This window comes from Prosopis cineraria, unplaced genomic scaffold, assembly GCF_029017545.1.
Source record: "Prosopis cineraria cultivar Desert tree isolate PC_DT_omini unplaced genomic scaffold, ASM2901754v1 PC445, whole genome shotgun sequence".
Classification (NCBI taxonomy): Eukaryota; Viridiplantae; Streptophyta; class Magnoliopsida; order Fabales; family Fabaceae; genus Prosopis; species Prosopis cineraria.
Genome location: NW_026555770.1, coordinates 3,293 through 29,266, shown reverse-complemented (window position 1 = coordinate 29,266; position 25,974 = coordinate 3,293). Strand labels below are relative to the sequence as shown.

The window sequence follows — 25,974 nt, the reverse complement described above, 5'->3', positions numbered from 1 at the left end:
TGATGACGATGAACAGCATATAAACTCATAACGTTAAGAGAATGGTACAATAGTTAACAATAAATTCTTTGTTAAAATTGGAATGTTAATATTATATTTTTGAAAATTCACATTTATGATTGTATTTTATTACAAGAGAAGATATAAATATGATTATAAAAAATAAAACATAAATATGATTACACATAATAATTAATAAAAATAAATTAAAATGATTATTGATACATCTATAATACCGGCGGCATATTAAGCCTATAAAAATCATTAATGAGAATTTCTTAGTCATTCTACAACTCATTAATGTGACCAAAGGGAAAAATATCCGTGACGTGCGTTAATACAGTGACATTAATAGTCTTTAGTAGGATTTGAACTGTCTATATAATTTACATTAAAGAATTCACATGGTTGTATTTTATTAATGGAGTAAAATGTGTGTTTGTGTGTGCGTGTTATTTTACATGTAAATTAACCAAAACTAAATCAAAAGTTATTTCAAACTTACACATATGTTCACTTTTTTTTTTTTGTCAAATTACTGACTTATTTGTTCACACCCATTGTAATTATATAAATTTAGTATGCTTGGCATTTTTTCTTGTGTAATTAAAAATGATAAAAGATTATTGGATCCATGGATTCTTGTGATCGCACTTACTTAGTCTCTCAACTTAATTCCTGGAAGGTTCACAACACTTTAGGTAGCATAAGACCCGCATTATTACTACAAGGCAACAATAAAGTTTTGAAATTAAAAAGTGCAAAAAATAAAAAGTTGAAAGAGACCCAGAAAAAGCAACAACGTGCGCACGTGCATAATAAAGTTTTGATCCCGCATTAATTAATTAATTAAGTAGGTTAAATAATCAAAAAGAAACTACACGTTGAGCATCTAATAATGCTTAGGATGCTTCGTGGAAGGCATAGAGTTCAATTCAATTATTGTTCCACCAAGAAAAGAGAAATTCATCAAATTCATCCAAGCAACACATATCTACTCACTTAATAAGTGTCCCACTTGAGATGATTAACTATTGAATTATATTCAATAACTGTAAAAGATTTTGTCATATGATATTTAGAAATTATTGAATCTCAAATTTTTGAAGGGTATAACATATAGAATTGTTCTGAATTTTTAGAGGAAAATGTATAATGATAATTAATTTTAAATGTTGATAAATTTCAATAGTGGTTGAATAAATTTAAGACGCTCACCATATCCAAACCCGACTCAAAAAGCCAGTAAAAGCAATATAGGAAGAGTGAATATGGTGCGTGTATGTGTTTTGGATGAGAATTAGTATGGTGAAGGACGCATTGAGCATGTTGAGTTGTTAGACCGCTATTGATAATAAAAATCTTTATTATGGTAACATTTGTTTGGAAAATTTGACCTAATGGATTCAAGCAAATGAACCTGAGTCCATAATCTTATATCACTAATTAGTTCAGTTAAATTTAAATATGCAGTTATTTTGAGCTTATATCATGAAAAAACATTGAGGTTTTTAAGTGCAGTAAGTCGTGAGTGATTGTGAAATTTTATGAAAAGGATAATAAAATCCCTCCTCCAAATTCCTTGCAAATCTAACGAGAGGGATATAATAAAATTTTAGATGATACTATAATGGTTGTCTTATTTTTATGTGCGGATACATAATTTCAAAGTCTAAGTCAATTCATATGCGTAGAGAAAATGGCACAATAATAAAAGTGGAGGAATAAAAATAATTTATGTGCACTTATATATTTAAGTCATTGCATTTTGAAATTTTAACATTAATTTTTCACAAAGAAAACGACATAGCAATAGAAGTCTTGCTCTTTTCAACCCATTACTCAGGCCAACAAGAAAAAGGAGCCATTAATAGTGATAATCTAACTTTTCAGGCGGTGTCCGTTTGGTCAAGCCTCCTCAAATACTCATATCTTGAAAAAAATTGATACAATAATGGGGATTTTGTTTTTGGTCGTCTACTCAAATACTCATATCTTGGGAAAAAGATGACAACATAACGTAGATTCTATGTTAAAAATTGAATAGTCGATAAACTATATTTTTTTCGAGTTGAAATATTAAAATATGATTTTGTAAATGGAGTAAAGTAAATGTTATTCAAAAAAACCATAATAATAATAATAATAATAATAATAAGAGTAAAATACTTGACCTTCCATCTATTTTACCTTAATTACATATACCTTCCTCCTATTTTGAAAACCCATACAAACTTCCCATAGAATCAATAACCACAAAACACAAAAGAGAAAAAAAAATAAAAAAATACAAGACATAATCCCCCTTCTACTTTTAATATTTAATTTCCATCTACTCAAACCATTAGTTGACCGTTAACTCACATTTTTTAGACCAAAATAGCCCTCTTTAAACATAAATGTCAAGTAATAATAATTTAAAATATCAAAAAATTAATGCATGTAATTTTTTAATTTTTATTCATATTTTATTTTTAGTTATTCCATTTATTTATTATTATTTTTAAAAAAATAAATACATAAGTTGGCTGAGATAATATCTGAAACACACATATTCAAAAAATATTAATGAAATAGGTATTTAATATAATAAGAGATAAATTAGTTAATATAATTTATGTTTACTTTCCTGTAAATTTTTTCAATTTCAAACAATATTTTTAAATTATTTATTTAAATATTGTCATAATTAATTATTTAAAGTTTATTAAATTGAGAGAGAGTCTACAATTTGATTATAAGGGCAAGTTAGTAAATGTAAATTTTACAACATAATTAAAAAAAAATTATATATTTAACAGATATTCCTAACAATGAAAAAAATTGTGCTAAAGTATATGTTTTAAAAATAGGATGGAGGTCTCTGTAATTTTAGAAAAATAGAAGGACTGTCACTGTATTTTATGCTAATAATAATTATTATTATAATTAATGTTTTTAATTCCAATGCATGTGTGCATGTACTAAGAAATGAAAATTTTAGGGAAAATTTCATAAGGTCTCAAATAAGAAAATTAATTATTTCTTAAATCCATTTACACGTTAATAAACTTTTATATTTACAAGTTAAACTTCTTCAGTATTTACAATTAAGCAGAAGAGACTTGTAAGGGTATATTTGGTTTTTGATTTCATTTTTTGTTTTTAAAAACAGTTTTGTGATAAAGGTTTCAAAATTGTTTTCCAAAATAAAACTAAATGAAAAAATATTTAGTTATGTTAATTATAAACAGTTTAAGAATTAAAAAAATAGGCTGATAGTAATGATTGGAGGTAGTTAATAGTGATGGTTAAAGATAGAAATTGGTAAAGCTAACTATATTTTCTAATAATCAAATATAATGTGTTTTGAAAAAAAAACAGAGAACAACTTTAACATGTTCCTAATTTTTTCAAAAAATATAACAATTTAAATTTCAAAAAAATAATTTATTAGTTATTAATTATAAAAGAGGGGTAAACTTGAGAAGTTACATTTTGTTAACAGTTTTTATTATATATCTATAATTTTTTAATAGGTGCGAAGTTGGTTAAGCTTGTCTTATAGGGGGGAGCATACGTATTCGTAAACATGCACATGGGAAGGCTGTTTCTGGTGGCTTTCGTGTGTGTGTGTGTAAAACTAGAAATTGTCATGGCAGGCCATGCCACCGTTAAATTCTGGAAAAGTCCACCAACCTCTGTTTTTTTAAATACATAAACAGTGTCTGTTCCTGACAGGCAAAAAACTTACAAGGGGAAATCAGGCTTTGGAACTAAATAGAAAATATAATCACATTTTATGTTCCAATATCCCAAAATCTCTTACAACGCTTAGAGAAAAAGGATATGTAAAAGAATCTTATAAAAAGAATTTCCTATTTGATCTTGCAGTTAAATATAAAATGATATTATATAAAATTATTTTGATATCTATAAAATATATCAATTATAATCTCAAAATCAAAACTGTTTGTCCATTTGTATGAAAATAATCAAAGATTTAAAAAAATATTACATGCTTTTCTTGGGGATTCTAATAATCTATTTGTAATCCCCTATATATATATATATTTATATGAATAAAAAATATATATACATACATACATATATATATATATATTGTTATTCATAGATTGAGAAGTTAAAATATCATTAAAAGAAAATTTTATTTTAATAATTAAAGTAAATTTTCCTTGATAATTAAATCTTAGAATTTTAATTTCTCAGTAGTTTAATTAGGTAGTTGTTAGATAAAGATTCTCAAAATAATTTGAATTTAAATAAAACAAAACTTAAGCAATTTTCATCACATTTTGAAAAAAATATTAAAAAACTAATGAATAAATTAATTAAATAAGACTAGGGTTTAAGATTCAGTAATTCTAAAATAAATAAGGCTACATATCTACACAAAGATATTCTAAAAAAAAATTAATTAACAAAGAGCAAAACTCTGGGCCCTATATATAATTTTAGCTAGGGGTTAAGTAAGCAGTTTTGTTCAAAATTTAATGATACATCACCACTCCTCTCATCAGTATAAGTTGTTCAAATTTTCATTGTGTGATCTATATCTTTTACCAAGTAACTCTATTTTACTTTATTTCTTCGTCATTATTTCCTAAGATTTTTCTTCTTTAATAATCTCCTTAGAGCCATATGTAAAACAAAAGCTCTAGGACGCCAAATTCATAACTAGTAAATTTGTTCAGTATTAAGCAATACTTTGACACCAAAAGATTCCTATGGTCGATTTAGATGTTAGAAGTTTAATTAGATGTATATAAGCTTAATGAAACTTAGATTAAAATTTATAATCTTTTAAATAAATTGAAGACAATAGTCTTATTAACCTTTTGTATCACACACAAGGTGATATGGACGAGACATGAATTCATAGCAGCCATAGACGAATCTTAGTAACAAATTGGGATCTCTATTATTGATCTCAGTCTTTGAGTGTATGAATAGCAAGGTGATATTATTGATTTTCACCTTTTCAATGCTTTATAGCTTTAATTACTTTTTCTTTGTTTTCATTCTATTTCATTGGGGAAGCAATTCCAAATGGTTTTATCTTTCTGTGATGTGCCTAAATAATAGAAATTGATGTCAAATTTTTTTAAATTTAAAGCTTCTTTTAATTCCATCAAAAAATAGTTTTAATTCTAACTAAGAACTAATCTTTTTCTGAATTTCATAATTTTAAGATCTTTATCTATAATTAATATTCTTAAAAAGTCTTTACATGTCATTTTTCCGATGAAATTAAATATTCGGTTTGAATCCAATCTCATTGTATGTAAGGGATGACTAACAAATTAATGAAATAAAAAAAATAAGTACTAATTCCATTGTTTTTAAAATCAACAAAATATTTTAAATTGATATATATTTATAATTTTTTGATTCCTTTTATATAATTTTAAAATTTTTTGTTAATTTTTAATTAACTAATGGAAAAAGTTAATATTTCTTGATGATAGATACGATATTGCAATGTTTTAAAATATTAAAGTGGGATATTTCCCTGCAAAAGAAGATTACAATGCCATGTTTTTTACACAAATTTTATAGTTGAGGAGAAAAATATTTTTAATCATTCTATTTTCTATGTCATTTTATTCAAAAAAAATGGTGTTTAATGAATGCATCTCAATGGTTTCTTGTATTTTCTCCACTCATTATTGTAGTCGAGGAGAGAAAATAAGTTATGGAAGGGGACAAGTCATCTTTTTACTCTAGTTCATGTTTTTCATTAATCAAGTGTAAACTCAAATATTTATGCTGAAAAGAGAAAATTAACTAGTCACTTTTTCTAAACAACTTGTTAATTATTAATGGGGTCGAACAGAAAAAGAATCTCATCATTTTATTCTTGCTTATTTATTCCCAAGCCAAGTCATCTTTGAAATCCATGACCTAAAGAAAATGGCGCTATTGTCAATAATAGAGTCTTCACAAAAATTAAAACATTCACTTACTCACTTTGATCCTATTTATAAGGTATTCAAAACATTATTCATGTGTTTCAAGAGAAGTTATTATTATGTTGCTATATTTGCTAAAAATATATCAATATTTCAATTATGCTCCAATTAATTAAAGCAAGATAATAAGTCATATTATTATTTGTGCAAATGCTTTCTCATGTAAAGGGTGAAACTGGATCAAAAATTAATGGAATGGAATAGGGTGGAGCAGGATAGAGTGAATGGAATGGAATTTTCATTGTTTGGGAATTTTATTAGAGTGATAAATGATTTTATTTAATCATTATTTAAAAATTATTATAAAATCAATAGATTCAAATTAGTTATAATTATGTTTTTCCAATTTCATGGTGAGAGAAAGTGAAAGAGTAAAAGGAGGTGAGAAGGATAAAAGTAATTTAGTAATAATATTATTTATATTAGGTTATTTCAGTCTCAATTCCCCAACATAGGGGTTGGAAAAATTAGGCTTGGGATGGCTTGAAAGGTCATCAGATGCGATACCACTCTTTAAAAAAAAAAAAAATTCTTCTAAATAATGGTATAAAAATTCTAGCCATCCCTCTTCATTTCATTCTGTCCAAAGAAAAAAATCCCATACACTATACCTTAGGTAGGGAAAAATAATAGAATAAAAAAATTTAAAAACAATAAATTAAAGACTTTGTATGAGAGACTAGTTTGATAAAAATTAAACTGATTTGAGGGTTAATTTGTTCTTATTTAACTACAAGTACATGTTAAATAATTAGCATACTTTGCATATTAAATTAATTTGAGACTCAATTTGTTTTATAAATCTTAAAAAATTAATATGATAATTTAAGAAAATATAACGGATCAAATTCATAAAAATTAAACTTGAGAGGTGAAATCGACATCTGAATCAAACTTTTAGGACAAAAGTTTGGTTGTCCCAGAATATTCTTTATCTAATTTAGAGAAATGTTCTACTGGGGAGTTGGATAGAATGAAGCAAGTAAATTTCATTATTTCTAACATCAGCGAGATACTATGTTTGAATCCATTATTATCACATAAGCAACTGCTAACAAATTAATAAACTAAATTTCGTAGATTGATACTTGCATTCACTCTTCAAACATAATTTTTAAATAAATAATTAAAATTCACATTCCTCATACATCCAGATAAACACTATTTTTTTAATTTTGTTGACAAATACAAACAAATTTTTAAGATAGCACAAATATATAGCCAGATTTATTCTCAAAAGTATTCTTTTCAGCTATTTGAATCTTCAAATATTGATTATTGACCCAATTAATTGGAATCATTTATTCACTAAAATCTATTTTATTTACTAATTATCTAAATAATAAAAAATTTATTATTGTATTATTGAATAAACCCTTTAATTTTATTAACATTTTTCTCTAGTTAGGTCTTTTTTTAAAAAAAGTAAATTAAAGTTTTGGTCCCCACAATACAATTAAATGCTTTAAGGTCTATTGACAATTGATCATAGCAAGATGATAGCTAAAGTTATTTTTTAGTAATTGTTAATAAACCTTATATTATCTGATTATGATGTAATGAGATTTGGGCTTAATTATCCTTTTTCTTGTGTTAGAATGTAGGCCTTTCTTTGTGCTTTGGTTTTACTATATAGAAAATGTAGTCATGATGAAGTTAAGTTGCTTTATATTTGCATATGGTACAATTTAATGATGTCCTGCAAAAAAGTAACTCTTTCCTTTTTCTAAGATGCATTTGAATTCATTTTTTTACATTTTATTAATGATTATATCCAAACAAAATTTTTATTAGTTTATGAATGATTGCCTTAATTTCCGCTACAGTAAAGTTCTAACAATCATTAACAAAAATATCCAGACATAATTCTAACAAAAACCAATTTCAACTAAATATTAATTTTCAAAAAAGTCATATGAGTCATCACTCTTACTAAAATAAATAAATATAATAATAATAATACTTTATAACTGTTGTCCAATATAAACACCAAGCAAGTGTAGCATCATTTTAGAATTTGATTCCTAGAGGTGTGTATGGTGAGCATCTTTCGGGAGATGACAACTTAAATGCCATTCAAATTTTTTGAAGGATTAGTCTCATGATTGATGATCGTGGAGATACATTGAGAAACTAAAAAAATAATAATAATATACAAAAGAAATTTACTGATATTTTTCAGTAATTAACTTTTTATAATATTCTGAGATAATAATTAAAAATTAGTTGAGCAGATTAATGACCAATAAAATAATAAATAAAAAATTTCTTAGGTTATATATAATGTTTAATCAATTAGCAAACAATAATGGAAATTAAAATGCTCTTTGATTTCTTCAGAGGTCAAATAATTTATATATAAAAGTAATTTGATCAAGATATAATTGAAAGCCAACATGTTTTTCGCCACAATTTTATGTTATACCCACAAACCATCAAGCCCCTTTCCCATCATCTATCTTGGTCATTCTTCAATTCTTCCGAGAAAGGGGGGGAGGGAGAATTTGACAGCATTTTCTTGTATGATTAAAAAATGATATGATAATGTTTGATCCATGGATCCTACTAATCACACTTGTTTAAAGTCTCAACTTAATTCCTTGAAGGTTCCTAACAGTTTAGGTTGCATATGACGCGTATTACTATTATAAAAGGCAGTAGTGCCAACAAGGTCCATTTGACAAGGATTTGGCTTATAAATTTAAGGGATCAAATTCCATTGCCGAAGTGAGGATCTTGTTGGTAAGTAATTTGCATGTACCTTTGTAAGCGCCTTTTGAGCCTAAAGGTATACCTGGCCCTAATGAGCCCTGAGTCTCAACTCATCTAAACTTTCATTCATAAAAAAATAATACAAGGCGAGAATAAAGTTTTGAAATAAAAAAATACAAAAAAGAAAAAGTTGAAAAGAGACCGAGGAAAAACAACAACGTGCCCCCACAGATTAAGAAAGTTTTGATCCCAAATTAATTAATTAAAGATGTTAAATCAAGAAGCAACTAATAATGCATAGGAGTTAGGATGCTTCGCGGAAGGCTCATAATGCAATTCAATTATTGTTCTCGTTTTTTTCCCCCCAAGAAAAGAAAAATTCATCAACCCACCAAATTAAGTTACAGTATATGAACAATGAACCAAAAAAAAAAAAGTTTAGGGATTAGGGTTTTGAAAACCAAATCCAAACAGGCACAAACCCTTTAACAAATTCTTAAGTGCTCCAATAATGCTAGCTAAGTAACAAGATTCAGAAGGACATTAATTTGTATCCCGCCTTCTCTACTCTTTAAAAAGCAATATTAAAAATTAATTGACTAGATCATATGTTTGAAAATTCTATGGGTTAAAGGACATTTGTGTGCTTTAAACTATTTCTAATGACTTTTTTGTCATCTAATGACTAAAGTTAACATTTGTTGTTAGTAGGGGTAACATTACTTTATTTTCAAAGTACTTACGTGAGAATTTTATTAGTGAGCGATCTAATGTAAGCGCTCTTAGATAAACCCCTGTAACCCAATTCTGAATTAGTTTTGAATAAACAAAAGATAATGTCATAATGGTCATCCTTTTTTTTTTTTTCCTATGCGGACACATAATGTCAAGGTCTAAGTCAATCCATATGCATCGAGAAAATGATACGTTAATAGAAGTAGTGGAATAAAAATAATTTTTATATATTTAAGTCTTTTTATTTTGAAAATTAAGGTTGCGCAAACAACATGGCAAAATCATAGAAGTCTGGGCTTTTTTAGTCGGTGTCCGCATTTTTTCTTGAGTCAAACCTTCTTAAGTACTCATATCTTGGGGAAAGTGACACAATAATGAGGTTTTTTTTTGGTCCTACAGTAGATCCTATGTTGGAAATTGAGTAGTCTGTGTATATGATTTTTGTTGAGTAAAAATATTTAAAATGTGATTTTATAAATGGAGTAAAGTAAGTTATGTAAAAAATAACCATCATTAAAATAATAATAATAATAATTATGATAATAATAATAAATTTTCCAATTCCCATGCATATGTGAATGTATTTAAGAGTGCAAACACTTGGTTCTATTCTTATCGTCTCAGCTATCCTAAGATAAAATATATATTTTTATCTACGCGTGTGTAGAGAAAATGGCACAATAATAGAATCAGATGAATAAAAATGATATATATATATATATATATTAAAGTCATTTCACTTTGAAATTTAAACATTAAGTTCGCGTAAAGAAAACGACATATAATAATAGAAATCTTTCTATTCTCAACCCATTATTGAAGCCAACATGGAAAAGAAATCATTAATGGTGACAAACTATTTTTTAGTCGGTATCCACATTTTTCTTTGGTCAAGCCTGCTCTAGTACCATATCTTGGAAAAAAATGACACAATAATATACTTTAATAAATTTCGCGCATGTTTGTATTTGTGCGTATTGTATGGAAAAAAAAAATAAATCTTTAATAAACTCTATACTTTTAGCGAGATTTAAATGAGATCCTTGTTTATAGTTCAAACTATTAGAATGACAACCTAAAGTTTGTACTGTCATATCATTAATGCCTACCCAATCACTATATAAAAAACTATGAAAATAACTAAATTAGTTTGTTTTCGTCAGTGATATTCAGATTAACATATGGTTTTTGACATTAATAATTTATTTTTCTGTGACAAAAAAAATTGAGACCCAAAATTTAGATCTTGTTTGATTTTGTTCCCTTTTTTGTTTTTAAAAATTATCTTGTAAATTAAATTTTAAAAATTATTTTTGAAACCAAAAACTATGTAAATTAGAAAATAATTTGAATTAAAAAATCGGAAGATAATGGTGGTCACCAATGGGTAATGATAGTAGTTAACTATAGCTGATAGCAGCATTCAGTAATCAATTGTGCTGTAAACATAAAATTGAAAACAAAAATAATTCTAAGATCTTTCATTAAATAAAAAAACAAAAGATGAGAACAGTTTTGCAAACATTTAAATCTAAAACACTCATCCAAACAAATTGTTTTATATTTTTATTTTAAAAGCGGTTTTTAAAGATAGAAATCAAACAAGCCATAATTTGTTTTTTTATAAATTTATTTTAAGTAGGGAGAGAGCAAATCGAAGTGCTCAAGAGTTAAGTCCAAAAGAAAAAGTAGTTGACGCAATCCAAATGGTTCATATATTTTTTTCTTCTTAAATTTTCCAATTATTTAAACAATTTCTTCTTCTTATATATCTATATATATTATATAAGATATTAAAATAACATTTTCCTTCGATTAATATCTCCCTATCAAATTCATTTTTTATTTCCAATAACAAATTGAAGAATATGCCAATAATGTCTCTTCATTTTCTAACTTCTTTGCAGGCCCCACCACCTTAGATTAATTATAACTAGTGGCCACTGATTGATACAAAAGTAGACAAGGGATATTACTTGAGCCGATAAATTTCTACCATTAACATCATAATCAACAGTTTTAGTTTAAATGCATATAACTAATCATCCGTCCTATTTAAAAGTTGTGCTTATGAATTCCTAAGCGTGTATATATATAGTACAACCTTCTCCTCCAACTACTTCATCAATCTAAGAAGCCCTCAACCTATCCAACATGGCAAATCTTTCATTTCATTTCACTATCCCCTTTCTCTTGTTTTCCCTACTTTGTTTTCATTTCACTTTATGCTTCACCAATTTAACTACATATGATGAATTGGCACTACTTGCCTTGAAGTTTTCTGTTAAGGACCCTTACAATTACTTGGTTAATTGGTCCAACTCTTCTTCCATTTGCAATTGGGTTGGGGTTATGTGTGATGCTCACCATGAGAAAGTAATAGCTTTGAATCTTGGTGAGATGGGTCTCAAGGGAACTTTGCCCTCAAAAATTGGGAATTTGTCTTTCTTGGTTGAACTTGACCTTCATAGTAACAACCTTTATGGTGAGTTGCCAAAAGAGTTGATCCAATTACACAAGCTACAAATTCTCAACTTGAGCTACAATGAATTCAAGGGAGAAATTCCAACTTGGATTGGAAGCTTATTCATGCTTCAACACTTCCATCTCTGTAACAATAGTTTTGGAGGTGTTATTCCTAAGAGCATATCCAATTTGTCAAAGTTAGAGACTTTGAACTGGAATGATAACTTTATTGAAGGATTCATTCCATTTGAGATTGGAAAACTTCAATGTTTGAAGATTTTACGGATTGCGGTAAACAAGCTTTCAGGAAGAATACCTCCAACCATTTCCAACTTATTCTCACATGAGTTGTTGTCTTTGTCTTGCAGCTTTTTAACAGGTATGTCTTGCGTAATGTGTTATTAGCATTTCTTCTATTTTACAATGATTATAAATTTTTTTTTTCTATTTGGAAATCCTTTTGCTTAATTTTAATGTGGATTTATGTGAGCCTTATTATCAAGCTCAGTTGATCTTCTTTAATTTGTTGTAAAATGTTCACTTATATTTGTTAGAATAAATTCATCAACAAACTTTTGTTAATTATCATTTTACATAACCCTCCTAGCTTTACGAGTATTCAAATTATCAAAGTTGGCACATTTTTTGCATTTCATGGAATCAGCTTTGGATCAGTATGTACTTCCTACATATTAAAATTAACTTCACCTAAGCAAAATAATACGTTTGATAATTATTTTACCATTAACTTTTTATGATATATTGGTGATAATAAAATATTCTTATTTCAGAAAGAGAAATTGATCAAATGTTCTTTGAAATCCTCTTTTGGTTAGTTAGATAATTTTATATTTTTTAAGTTATATACTTTTCAGAATTCTTTTTGCAGTTACGTTATAAATTATTACTTTCATAATACGACCTACTTTTTATAACATTACAAATTTGTGTCACAAATTAGCATGTGCTTGTTATAGGACATGTCTTAAGCATTCTTTTGTTTGTTTCCAAATCCCATTTTATGAAGAAAATCATAAGAAATTACTATCGAGAATGATGTATCTGATTGTGAAAAAGTTATTAAAAATTTTAGATCATCATGGTGGAGGAAAAATCTTCAAATGATTTCTGTGACTTTTTCCCTGTGCTATAAGCTGCATCGGTATTTATAATTGTGTACTCAATTGGTATGATTATAAATTTGTGCATTCGTGTAAAAAAAAAAAAAAAGATCTGAAACAACTCAAATTGTCAATTCGACCGTCAATATCTCATTATTTTAATGTTATAAAAATCACTGATTTTCTCTTGTTTTTTTTATTAATAGAATGTCTATTTTTTTAGAACTAATTTGAGCTTCCATAGTCTGATTTCTTCTGTACAGCATGTACCCATAATATATTTTAAGGTTCCTATGCTCTTAAAAATTATTATATTGGGCACCAGTTGTTTAAATATATGCATATAACTAACTATTCAATTCTATCTAATTTCTGACCAAGCGCTTTTCTTTTTATTTTTTATTTTATTTTTATGTCATGTGGAAGGTGCCGCTTGAGTTATGTTGGGTGTGTCCCTTAGGCGCACTGTTCTTTCTTTTATTTATTTATTTACTAGGCATGATTTTTTTTAGTATGGGAAGGAAGTTATATTTTTTTCATAACATTAAATCATAAAATAACATTAATTTTTTCATTTGTTTCTATGCTCTTCTAACATTTCAATAAATAATTATAGTTTAGACATTGAATAACACGCATTTGATACTTTACTAATAAAATAAGACATTAACTATTATAAGTTCCTCTGTACATGTAATTAGTTTAGTCAGATTCAAATAAATTTACACAAAAGGCCTAAAGATACTGGTCCACAACAAAAATAATAAGGCATCGTCAGGAACAGCTAATGTTGTATTCCAAGAGATATTTGAGAATATTGAAATAGATTATGGTTATTTTTTGTTTCATACCTTATACAAAATTAATTATGATTATCCCATTCTCATTCATCATTTATTCAATTGGTTGCAAATAAATGCAATCCAACTAAATACTGCACTTAGTGAAAAAATAATAATAACACATGAACGTTATTAATTTCGAATGCATAGTATGTAACAATAACAATGCTCTATAGTATAGTTTATCATACAAGAAAGTAACTTTGAAGACATGCATAAACTAATGATGTACGAGCAGGACACAAGTTCAAATAATGAACTAATATTGTCTCACTATTTCTCTCAATTTGGGTGCTGAAAGTGTTTTGACTAATTTTATTCGTCTCAATAATTAATCTACTATAGCCTCATTTAATCATAGTATATATGATGAAAAATATCTTCCTTTCTTAATATATTTGGCCCTATTATATTGCAAAGACTTCGGACAAAACTCTTCGCATATGAGGATTCGATTGGTCACACTAAACACAGTTCAAACTAATGGATACATATCGAGATACATCAATTTCCTATTTCCTTCTTTTTCCTATTGGGTTCAAGAGTTTTGTCTTCTTTATTGCTTATTTTTATTTGATTATGATATTTTTACTATACATGGACTCAAAAAAAAAAAATCAGTCTATTTTAGCAGACACTGCAGGTTTAATTTATTGCAAAAGACAATAGTCAAATTTGGAACTAATAAAAGTATCATAGTTCTATCAAAAAATGTTTTCTACCATTTAAGATCAACTATTTTTTGAATTTTCAAAGTTGGTCTCTTTATGCTCATACTTTACGGTCTAATAGCATATCTTACAATTTTTTCAATGACCACATCCTAGTAGATATTCTCAATATAATTAGTAATTTGGCAAATCTGAACATAATATTAAGTGATAATCAGCTTTGCAATTGCACACCAAAAGCGATTGAAAATTTGATTATGCCTCAAGGGTTCGAACTTCAAGGCAATGACTAATTATTAATTTTGTTGATAACACTAAACATTATTATTTGATTGTATGATATAATTAGGATAATTAAATCTATTTATTTACGATAGATAAATTAATCAAATTTATTTCTGTGTTGTATTTCTTTGAGCTTTGTTATACCTTATTATGTCACGAGCTGCTATATAAATGATAAATATTTCATAACATGACATTAAAAAGCTTATTCTAAATATGCATGTGAGAGAGAGAGAGAGAGAGTTTATTTTTATATAAAGTAAGAAAATTTATTTCATTTTGAAAGCTTCTTATTTTTTTAGGAATTATAAAAGTTGTTATTAGTTAATTTTTTTATTATTTACCTTTTTCTCAAAACTTAATTGTTTTTACAAATACCTCGAAGCAATTTTAATGAAAAAATTAATTAGTTGACCCATATAGTTCCATCCAGTTTGTGACTTATTTTTTTATAATTTAAATCGTCTTGACTCAGTTCTTATACTTTCTTTTGTCTTCTCCATTCATCCCTTTCAAAAAGTAACTAAGTCCTTGGTAACTCATCCTATGTGGCACCTATGGTTTGTATTCTTTATACAAAAGACTTAATCCGATCAATAGCAAGAGTGCTGTGTGACTGATGATTTTTCTCCCTTCTTTCTTTCCTTGGGCCAACAATTTGTTGTGCTAAAGGAAATCCCCCTACTCTCACCGAAGGAAGAGGTAGTTAACAGTGTTGCATTGCTTAGTTGACAGTCTTATTATTAGTGCCACATTAGATAAAATAAAATGAGAATGATATTCTATTAAAAAATGTAAACTAAATAAATATTGCTAGCCAAAGACAAAATACGAAAGGCAAATTAGACACCGGAACCTATTTGTTTCCTATAATTATTTTGGTCATTTTCTGTAATTATCTACGTCTTTTTTTTGATAATTTTTAGGTCATTTTGTATAATATTTTTAGTCAATTAATGATTAAATTAACAAATATTTAATGGCGTAATGACATTGCTTCACTTTTAAAGTATGGAGGCAACGTTGAGCCCCTTTGATTTGAGGGTGTCCAATGAGTACCTAAAATAATTGAGGGTAAATTAACACTTTAACTCTTCAAAAAACACAGCACATTGATTAGCACTAAAAACTTGTCAACAACAACTTCTCTCTGTCTCTCTCTTTGCTTCCTTTGTTTGGGATGTTAGATTTTTTTTTTTTTTCAATGAAGGGATGCCAGTTTAAATAATGAACAATATATAATATATGGCTTTACATATAATTAATTTTGTGCACATACAATATATATTTTCAAATAGCATATTATTGTACATTTTTTTTATTAAACTACATCACTCCTCTTGATGTCTAGGCCAAAGTCATCCAGTCAAAATTGAAAACTAGCTCTTAGTTTTTATTAAACCGATAAAACTCCATACCCCAGGCACAAATAAAGTCACCAAAAGTAGTCAAAGACTAGTAAATCAGTAAACAACCTGTAAAATTAGTAAAAACCTGACCAGTTCCCATAAAGAAACAGATAAAAATAAAAAATGCATGTTAACTTCTTCTTTTTTTAAAAAAAAAAAAAGAGGCGCAACTGTAAATTTTTTGAAACTTGGGGGCAAAGAGCTGCGGTTTTCTTAAAACCTTCTCAACCCCACATGTGAACCCAGCGTCTCGATTGACTCACCACCTAATATTTTCAGACGATCAATGCAGGACTTTCACCAATCACTTTTTCTATTATTATCCCGGTCCAGAGGCATCAGAGATTCACTTCTTTTTTTTTTTTTCCTCTCTCTCTCTCTCTTCGATCTTCACTAATTTTTTGGCTACACTCATAGTATCTATTGAGTCAAGGTAATATCAAGCTTTTATTTATATTTTTCCTCGGGTTTAATCTTTTAAGTTTAGTTTTTATATAATTTGTAAAACTACTTCATGCATTGTCATTTTTTATATATATAACAAGTATGGACTCATAAATATTATACATATTTGTACTAACTGTGGTATATTATAAGATTATGTACTAAACTAAAAAGAGGGCAACTTATTACTCATTATTTTCTTTTTAATTTATTTATTTTTATCCTTTTATAAATTCACAGTTTTTCATTTTAATAGCAACCAGTCTAACCATGATTCAATCAATAAACAGTGAATGTGCCTCAATCAATTTAATGACTGGTCTAGTTTTTAAAACTTTGCTCTCTTATAACATGGTATAATGAAATATATACAACAACAATAATAATAACCTACAAGTCTTATATCACTAGGAGGGGTTACCATTATACAACTTAACAATATTATTTTTAAAAGAAAAATTAATAAAATATCCTTCAAATATTTTAACAGTTATAGTCTTTTAGATGTCATAATTTTACTGAACAATTATTTAATTAAGGACATTGAATATAGTTAAAAAATTCACGGTAAGTGAAAATTTTAAATGAAAGTTTATCTTTTTCTTTATGTCTTCAACATTTATTTATCTAGATATATATACACTATATATTGTGTAAAAGGTCAACGCAATGTGTTTGTCTTGTAATTCGGGTTATGATTTGTTAAGATATTTAATGGTATTGAACAGTGTGGTTTCGTTGTTTTGATGTCTAATATTTAATTTTTTTTTTCCCAGTGCACGTTATGGGATGGATTTATATGTAGTTATTGTAAATTCGATTAGGCATATGTCTAAAATTAAAGACAAAGGTTCCATTTTGATTTTATGTATTCCTTAATAATCTCATAAAGTTATATTGTATCATTTTAATACATTGTCTGAAACTTTAAAATTGCAAAATCATCTCATATAATTGGATTTAATTTGTTTTTATTACATAACAAGATGCAGTGGAAACTTGATTTTGCTTAATTAAAAACAATTAGATCTTGGTCACATTAACTATTTCAGGAAAAATAGTTCCAGCTATTTCTAGCTTATTCTCACTTGAATTGATATCATACAACTCCTTAATAGGTGTGTCTTTAATAATATCAAATAAATTCATATATTTGCTCTAAATCATTTCAAAAATTTTAATACGTGTTTAGAATGTCTTAGAATAAGCTATTTACAATATCATATTCAACGTTGATTTTGTTGGAGAGGGGAATGAGATATATATATATATATATATATTACGTTGAGTAGGGTGCAATAAATGAATCTACAAATTATATATAATTTTAATTTGTTGTGATATTGGTAACTCCGTCATTATGCTTTCAATACAACATAGTGCATTATCATCATTTAGCATTCTCTACACTGCCAGGAACAAATATTTTGCATGCTTTTTGTTAGTTTTTGTCATTTTCATTTGGGTTCTTGGAGCCATAATGCAAGAGATATTTTTTTAATGGTTTTTAAATTTATATGATTTTTTATACAACATATGTTGTCCATGATCATCTCCATAAAGTTATATTGTATTTCTATGATTTTATATAATATATATACAAGCACTCATATTACTGTTTTTATTTGTTATTGCAATAATGCAGGAGATATTCCGAATGAGATTGCCAATCTTACAAATCTTAAAATTATGTACTTGGGTCGAAATCAACTCATTGGCTACATACCTAGAAGCATTGGAAGTTCGGTTTCGCTTCAGGAATTACAGCTTGGTTCCAATAATTTACAAGGTATAATTTTATGCAAATTATAAGTCACTATAGATTTTTTCTTTTTTCTTACTTCTTGTCTCTTGCAACTTGAAATTATGAACTTAGATGCTAATAGGTTTCGTCGAAATGCTATTAATTGTATATCCCAAAATGTATAAGTTAAGAATAAACTTTCTTTTTCTGACAAAACAAAAATTGGATTATATTTTTATACATAATTTGTAATATTTTATAATATCATTGAGAACTCAACCTGTTACAAAGATTTTAAATATAACAGGGGATAATTTCAGTTAGGTCCCTTGTAAGGAAACTTTCATTAAATTTCAAAGGACTTTTTTTTTTCCCAACTGCTGATATATTCCTAAGGCAAATAAACTGGCACAGTACAACTGAAATCGCAAACAGCAACAGAGCAAAAACAGAATCAGCAACAACATAAGAGAGATCAGCCAAATAATTTTAACTAGTAGATTAGACAAAAGAAGTGATGGTGAAGACACCCATCCTATGAGAACCAGCAACAATATGCTTGATTTTTAATTTCAAAGGACTTTAATGAAATTAAAAATCAAGCATATTTACTAAATCCAATTTTAATAAAGCCTATGTCTTTTTTTTTTTAATTTCCCACCCTAATATCTCTTCAAATACAAAACAAAAATGACACTGTAATTTAGGTAATAGAAGCAAAAGCCCGTCACCAAATCTATCATTCATAGATGCAGCTTTTAAACATATATATCAACAGTTGTAGTATTGTACTTTTTATTTTGTTATATTGATACACATACATAATTATATAAAAAGTTAGTTTATAACTTTTAAAATTTTTTTGATAATTCTATTGTCACAATTGTAGTCTTACCTTTTTTTTTTTTTTAAGGTTCTACTTACTATAACCCCCATAAATCTCAATGACATAATATGTTTAGATTAAATATTTTAAACTATATCATATTTTATAATTAAATTTTAGGTTAGATATTTAGATTAAATATTTTAAAGTATACCACATTTTTACATATCCAAACTATTTACTCTTTTTGGTTTTTTTTTTTTTGGTACTAGACCATCCAATATCTTGGGGTATCCTAGGTTCATTGTTCGCTCTAGACTAATCTAGATCCACACTTAATACGTTGGGCAACTTACTTTGGGGAGAATTATGAGTTTTGCAAAGTTTTGTACAATTTAAGAAGTTTATTAGTTATAGACAACTTTTTAAACATTTGTTGACACAATGTTTTGGATAGCTCAATATATAGTTCTTAGATAGTTCATAGATAACTTTAAATTTTGGATAGTTGTTAAATTAATTTTATATTAAAAATTGTAAATAAATTTAGCTGTCTGATTTGGCTGTGGTAATTTTTGTGTACAGAGTAGGGTAAATTTAAAAATATGGTTGTTTATTTTAAAAACAAAATACACTTTTTATAGTGGTTATTACCATAATTGGTGTAGAAATTAATATTCTACATCGGTTAATGTAAAAACTGGTGTAAAATAGCAAACTTTCTACAATGGTTGGAACCCCAGCCAGTGTAAAAGTCCACTTTCTACAGCGGTTGGAGCCAGTTGGAACTCCAGCCGGTGTAGAAGTCCACTTTCTACAGCGGTTGGACACCCAACCGGTGTAGAAAGTAGAAAGTGGACTTTCTACACCGGCTGGGGTTCCAACCGCTGTAGAAAGTGCTCCATTTATTAATTTTTGAATCGTTGAACTATTTTCTACATCGGTTATTGTTAGCCAACATAGAATATGTATGTATTTTTTACAGCGGTCGTATAACCAATGTAGATTGTTAGACTTTCTACATCCCCTATAACAACATCACCTATTTAACCATTGTAAAAAGTCTTTTTTAACCGCTATAAAAAGTCAGCTTTGTAGTAGTGGATGGATTGAAGATTGAATTCATGGACTTCAATGGCTAAGGATTTCTAGACTCTGGTTCCTCTTGATTTTTTTTTACTTGCAATTTTCCTTTTCATAGTTGAATTAGTGAAGTTGTAATGTTGCACTCAAGGTGTTTGATTAAATGCCTTTGTCATTTTAGTTGAGGATACTTGTTATTGGATTGATTGGTTGTAGGAATTGTTACTTAATTTTAATTTCAATGGTTTAATGCATAGTTGTGATGAATTATTTAGTGTTCTTGGTATTAGCAATTGTATAGTTACATTGTGAGGTCTCGACAAATTCTAATTAAGGTTAATTTGGAATTAATTCTTTGTTATGTATCGTTTTAGGTACTGTTCTAAGCCAATTAATCAACTAATAACACATTGAGAGCTTAATGATGCTAATTTAGTTCACTACATGAGTAATAATGGTTAGGCTTGTGCATGTGACTTTGTTAGCTATGTTTGGAATAGTCTTGAACTACACTTGGCCAATGAGAGCATTTCCTTAGCAATTTAATTGTTGAATGAGGATTTCTTCACCATCATACTCCTAGGGATCACTTCCATTCACTGTTGCAAATACATTTTCATTGGTTCACTTATTTTCTCTTAAAATCAAAAATTGCATAAACATTAGTTAGAATTTTAGTTTCATTTTAGAAAATTAATCAAACCAATTTTCATTGTCATTTATAGCACATTTGATAATCATTCTCAATCAATTTTTAATCCAACTTGCTAGGAGATTCGACCTAGGTTGTGCCCTATACACATTAGGGTGTCCACTTGGTTTAATTTGGTGCATACGCGACTAGTATATTTCAAAAGGCCAGTTTAAATAAAATATTTTTCCACTTGAAGATTAGAAATAGTGGCATCTTTGAATTTCTACAACCATTGGATTTTGGGGGGGGGGGGACCAATCAAGACAAGCTTCAGTGCCTCCCCTTTTTCAATTAAACGCAAGTCCTACAAAGCACAAATCTATGATATCCATATTCTCATCCCATTTTTCAAAAGCTTTATCACATGGGGTCTCCAAAACAGTTGCCGAAGTTTGTTCACAATCAAGGAGGGGTGCATTGAAATCACCTCCAATGACCCAAGCACCTTGGGTGCTTAACCTTAACCGTCTTAGCTCATCCCAGCAACACTGTCAGTTTTCATAATTTGGACTGGCATAGATGATAGTTAGGAACTAGCTCTCATTGTTGAAAGTTTTGATACTAAGTTACATGAATTAGCGATGTTTTTGCAATGCCAACTTTGTTATACTAGCTAGTATCCCACAAGCATCATATCCCTCCACTATAACATTCAGCGTCAACATAATCAAAAAATTGAAAGCCCAACTTCCCAATTAAATATGTAGTCTTCCTAGTAAAAGCACGAGTCTCCAAAATTGATAGAAAATCCAACGCAGAATATTTATTTAAACCACATACAGGTGAAAGAAAGACATATGACTGCATACCTTTAGAATTCCACTTTATGTTATTTGGCATGTGAGAAGTTGTTTGGGGGGAAAAAAATAAGAAGATGGAAGTGTATATTAAAAGTGGATTTAGTGGATGTAAGAGGATGGAGCTTTTGAAAGTTGATTTAAAAATGAGATGTTATTTGACTATGCTACCTCAAATTTAACTTATTATTCTTTTATTTACAAAATATTGTTAATTCATTAAAATTATAATCATCATTTAGATAATAATAATAATAACAACAACAACTCAAGATCAAGTTTTTAGAATTATAGATTAAATAATAATTATGTTAATTTTTAGCATAGATGTATATTTAACTATTTATAAAAAATTTGTCCAATCAAATTTTATATTTTATACTTTTATTATTTAATATTTCAAATTTTATGTTATTTAAAATTTTTATTAACCAATAAATGTTTGTCTAATTGGTTAAAGTTATAGTCACACCTATGGCTCTAAATGCTATATATTTCTTTAAAGAATCACTTATAACTATATACATCTCTTACTTATAAAACCTATATTAATATATAAACAACAACTCCAGAGACTAGTATAAAGATATTCAATAAAAACATATCAACGAAAAATGCACATTTCCAAAACAAATATCTAGAAAACTCTACTCTAATCCTATCAATTCTAGAAAAAAACTAGACTAAATATTACATATATGTCTCAACTCTTACTTAGAATATAGCTTTAAGCTTTTGAAATGCTGCAAATTCAATAACAATATACGCATGAATTATAATCAAGTATAGGGCAAGCTTCAAAATGTAAATCATTATTAACAATTATTACCTGATCAAATGAGTGAATAGTACCTTGAGTGATGATTTCATACATGAAAATCATTACATAATAACCATATGCAACACTTTCTAGTTGTCGAGAATACTGTAAAAAATAATTAAATTTATTAAACCAATATTATAATATTTATTTTAATTAGGGAATAAATTTGAAATACTCACTTGCACTTTTGCACCCACTTTATTTCCGCTAATTCCTAATATGTCGTTGAAGATTTGTTTATAGAATATACACAGTTATAAAATATTAAATATGTGCTACTAATAATGAAAAATAGAGTTATTAATAATAAAAACTTAATTTTCAATCTCAATAGTTGCCAGCTTAATTTTACAAGTTGAAAAAATGGAAAAATGCAAAAAAAAAAAAAATCCTGTTGTGTTTTTTTGATAAAAAAGTACAATAGGGGCTAACTTTAATTTCTTGCTTACCAATATACGCTTTCTAGAAGCATAATAATGTGCTCATTGAGAAAGAACAGGTGGAGCAATATCACAAGTATTATATGATCTATAATGGCCACATTTATGCCCAACTATGTGGAAGTGCACTTCGGTTGTATCATTAAAGTCATTACATAGTATCTAAACATGCGATGGAATCAAAAAAATATTGACAAAAACATGAGAAATTTTCTGAAAAAATAATTATAGATATTTACAAGTGGAATGAATATATGAAACAGGGTTCTCTATAATCTCAAATAATCACAATATGGCATATTCAACAATTAGATGCTAAGATTACTCTTCATTCATATTTTTTCTTCCATACTGACTTCACAGTATGGTGTATTCTTTGCTTGCCACATGTCAGAGACCCAAAGAAATGCATTCTTATTCCAACATAAAAGAAATAAACCTGTACGCACTGAGTTCAACACCACATATTGGGATCTTTTAAAAGATTATCTTTCATAGTTTCATAGTCAAGTTTTCATTGAAAACATGATAGCAAATAGTACATCTCAAGAACATCATTAAGTTCACCCTTTAAAATTATTATTGGACAAACCTCAAATAAATTAAAAATAAATTGGCATGTGTTTGAATGAACTGAGATTACCTTCCTGTCAATAATCTTCAGGCATGAGAGTTTCTTCAATCTAACATTGTATGGAAGTAAGCAAATCAGGAGATATTATAGTTTTTTGTTGAGTACTATTCTTGATCCTTAACCAAATCATCGTGTGCTATATATAAAAACCTGCAAGTCAAGTATAAGCATCTATGATCTATTAATCTAATGAGATACCTCTTTATCAATCATCTCCTAGATCATGGACATGTCAATCGTTGACTTATAAAATAGATCTTTAATGAGCTCGTGTTATTATTTGACGTAGAAAAAATTTTAGGTAAAAGATGCAAAAAAAAAAATGATGAAAGGAAAACAAAAAAAAAAAAAAAAAACCAAAAACAAAAACAAGAAACTGGACATGCAAATAAGCACAAGAAATTGATGGAGACAATGATGGCCACACGAGCAGAAGCACAACCTACGGGTGAAGATCTGCAGACAACGAGCTTAAGGTTGAGTTATGGCTGATGAGCTATTGGTGAGCTGTGGGCACCAAGAGCTGAGGGTTGAGCTGAAGGTGGAGTTGTGGGTAACAAGCTGTGAGCATTGGAGTTGAGGGCTGAGCTTGAGGGTGGAGTTGGGGGAAGAGTTGATGGCATGGCTATGGGCAAAGGTAGCTGCGAGCAAAGAGATCTGTGTGGTCGACGGTGGCAACAACGGAGCTGAGGAAGAAACAGCGTTCAAAATAAAATTTTAATTCAATACTGAGGGTTTATTAGTTGAGGAAGAGACACAGTGATCGGTCTTCCTCAGACCTGTGGCCATTAGATCATTTATGGCCACAGGTCCAAGGAGATCTATCGCCATAAAATAAGTAACTATTGAATGGTTTTTTAATTGAACCAAAACTTATGGCGGACAGGTCTTCTTGAAACCATCGCCATAAGTGTTACTAATAATTAATATTTTTATAATTTTAATTTATAAATTAATAATTATTAGATTAAATGTATTATATAAAATAAATTAATTAATCATTTAATTTTTCAAATTAATTTTAGTTAGTAATTAAATTTCAATTAATGTTTCATATTTCAGACATAATTATATATATTGGAATGAGACACAATTAAAAATATAGTGAACCCATTATTTAATTAAATAATTATTAATTATATTAATGTGATATTATATATATATATCTATGGCGATAGGTCTGACGAAGACCTATCCCATAAATAAGTATCTTTTAGCTGAGATTTTTTCCCACAGCTAAAAACTTATGGCGACAAGTTCAACAAGTGCCGTCGCCATAAGTTAAATAATTAAATATTTTTATTTTTTTATTTAATTAAAATATTTTACTAGCTGAGGGGTTTCTACCCTCAACTTCAATCGCCATAAGTTTTAATTAATATTTAATAATTTTTAGTTAATTTTAAATTTATTAATTAATTATTTATTAATTAATTAATTATTTAATTAATTATTATTAAGATAAAATTAATTAATCATTTTATTTTCATTAATTAATTACTAAATTACATTAATGTGATATTAAATAAACATATTTATGATGACAAGTATCCCACAGGCCTGTCATCATAAATTTGTCTCTTTGATAAAAAAAATTAATTTATTTAATTTGTTTGGAGACCACATTTATGGTGACAAGCCTGTGGGATGTCTGTCCCAATGTGTCTGATTTTAGATAAATTAGACACAATTAAAAACTTGATTAATAATTTTTTATAATTAATTAATTTTATTAATTTATTAAATTTTATTTAATTGTCACACAAACATTTATGGTGACAGTTTTTTCTTAGAACTGTCATCGTAAATGCTACATTTCAACATATTTATATATTCGCCACTAAGTCTAATATTACCACAATTTTTTGATAAACTGTGATGAAAAAAGTGTTGTTAAAATTCTATTTGTATTAGTGAAATTATTTAAAAATGACAAAGGAATATTTTATTTTTAGGAAGACCCTATATTATATTTTGTGCAGCCCCTTCCTCTACGCCAGAGGATATATCAATTGACTTAGACTTGAAATGCATGCTGATGAACATGCGTAGAGAAAGATGAGATGAGACTTTTTGTGTGTTGTGTTTTGATTAAACAAAAAGCAAAAAGCCCAAAACAAAACTAAACAAGAATCCACGGGCAAACTAAGCCCTTCTCATCCCTATACTAACATTTAGAAAGATCCACAGGGGATCATATCATCATACAGTAATATAATCTCATTGGTTTGAAGGAAGCCCCACTCACCATTTGTATCCAGAATCCTACCAATCTG

The 25,974-nt window shown here is 27.8% G+C and overlaps 1 protein-coding gene across 1 annotated transcript; it reads left to right on the top strand.

Annotated features, from left to right (window-relative positions):
- The first annotated feature begins 11,573 nt into the window (after window positions 1-11,573).
- Window positions 11,574-20,071, top strand: LOC129297133 (leucine-rich repeat receptor-like serine/threonine-protein kinase RGI4). Its single transcript, XM_054935502.1, has 3 exons — window positions 11,574-12,264; window positions 18,303-18,446; window positions 19,971-20,071. Exons 1-3 carry the CDS (start codon window positions 11,574-11,576, stop codon window positions 20,069-20,071), a joined length of 936 nt encoding a protein of 311 aa, XP_054791477.1.
- The last annotated feature ends 5,903 nt before the right edge of the window (window positions 20,072-25,974 follow it).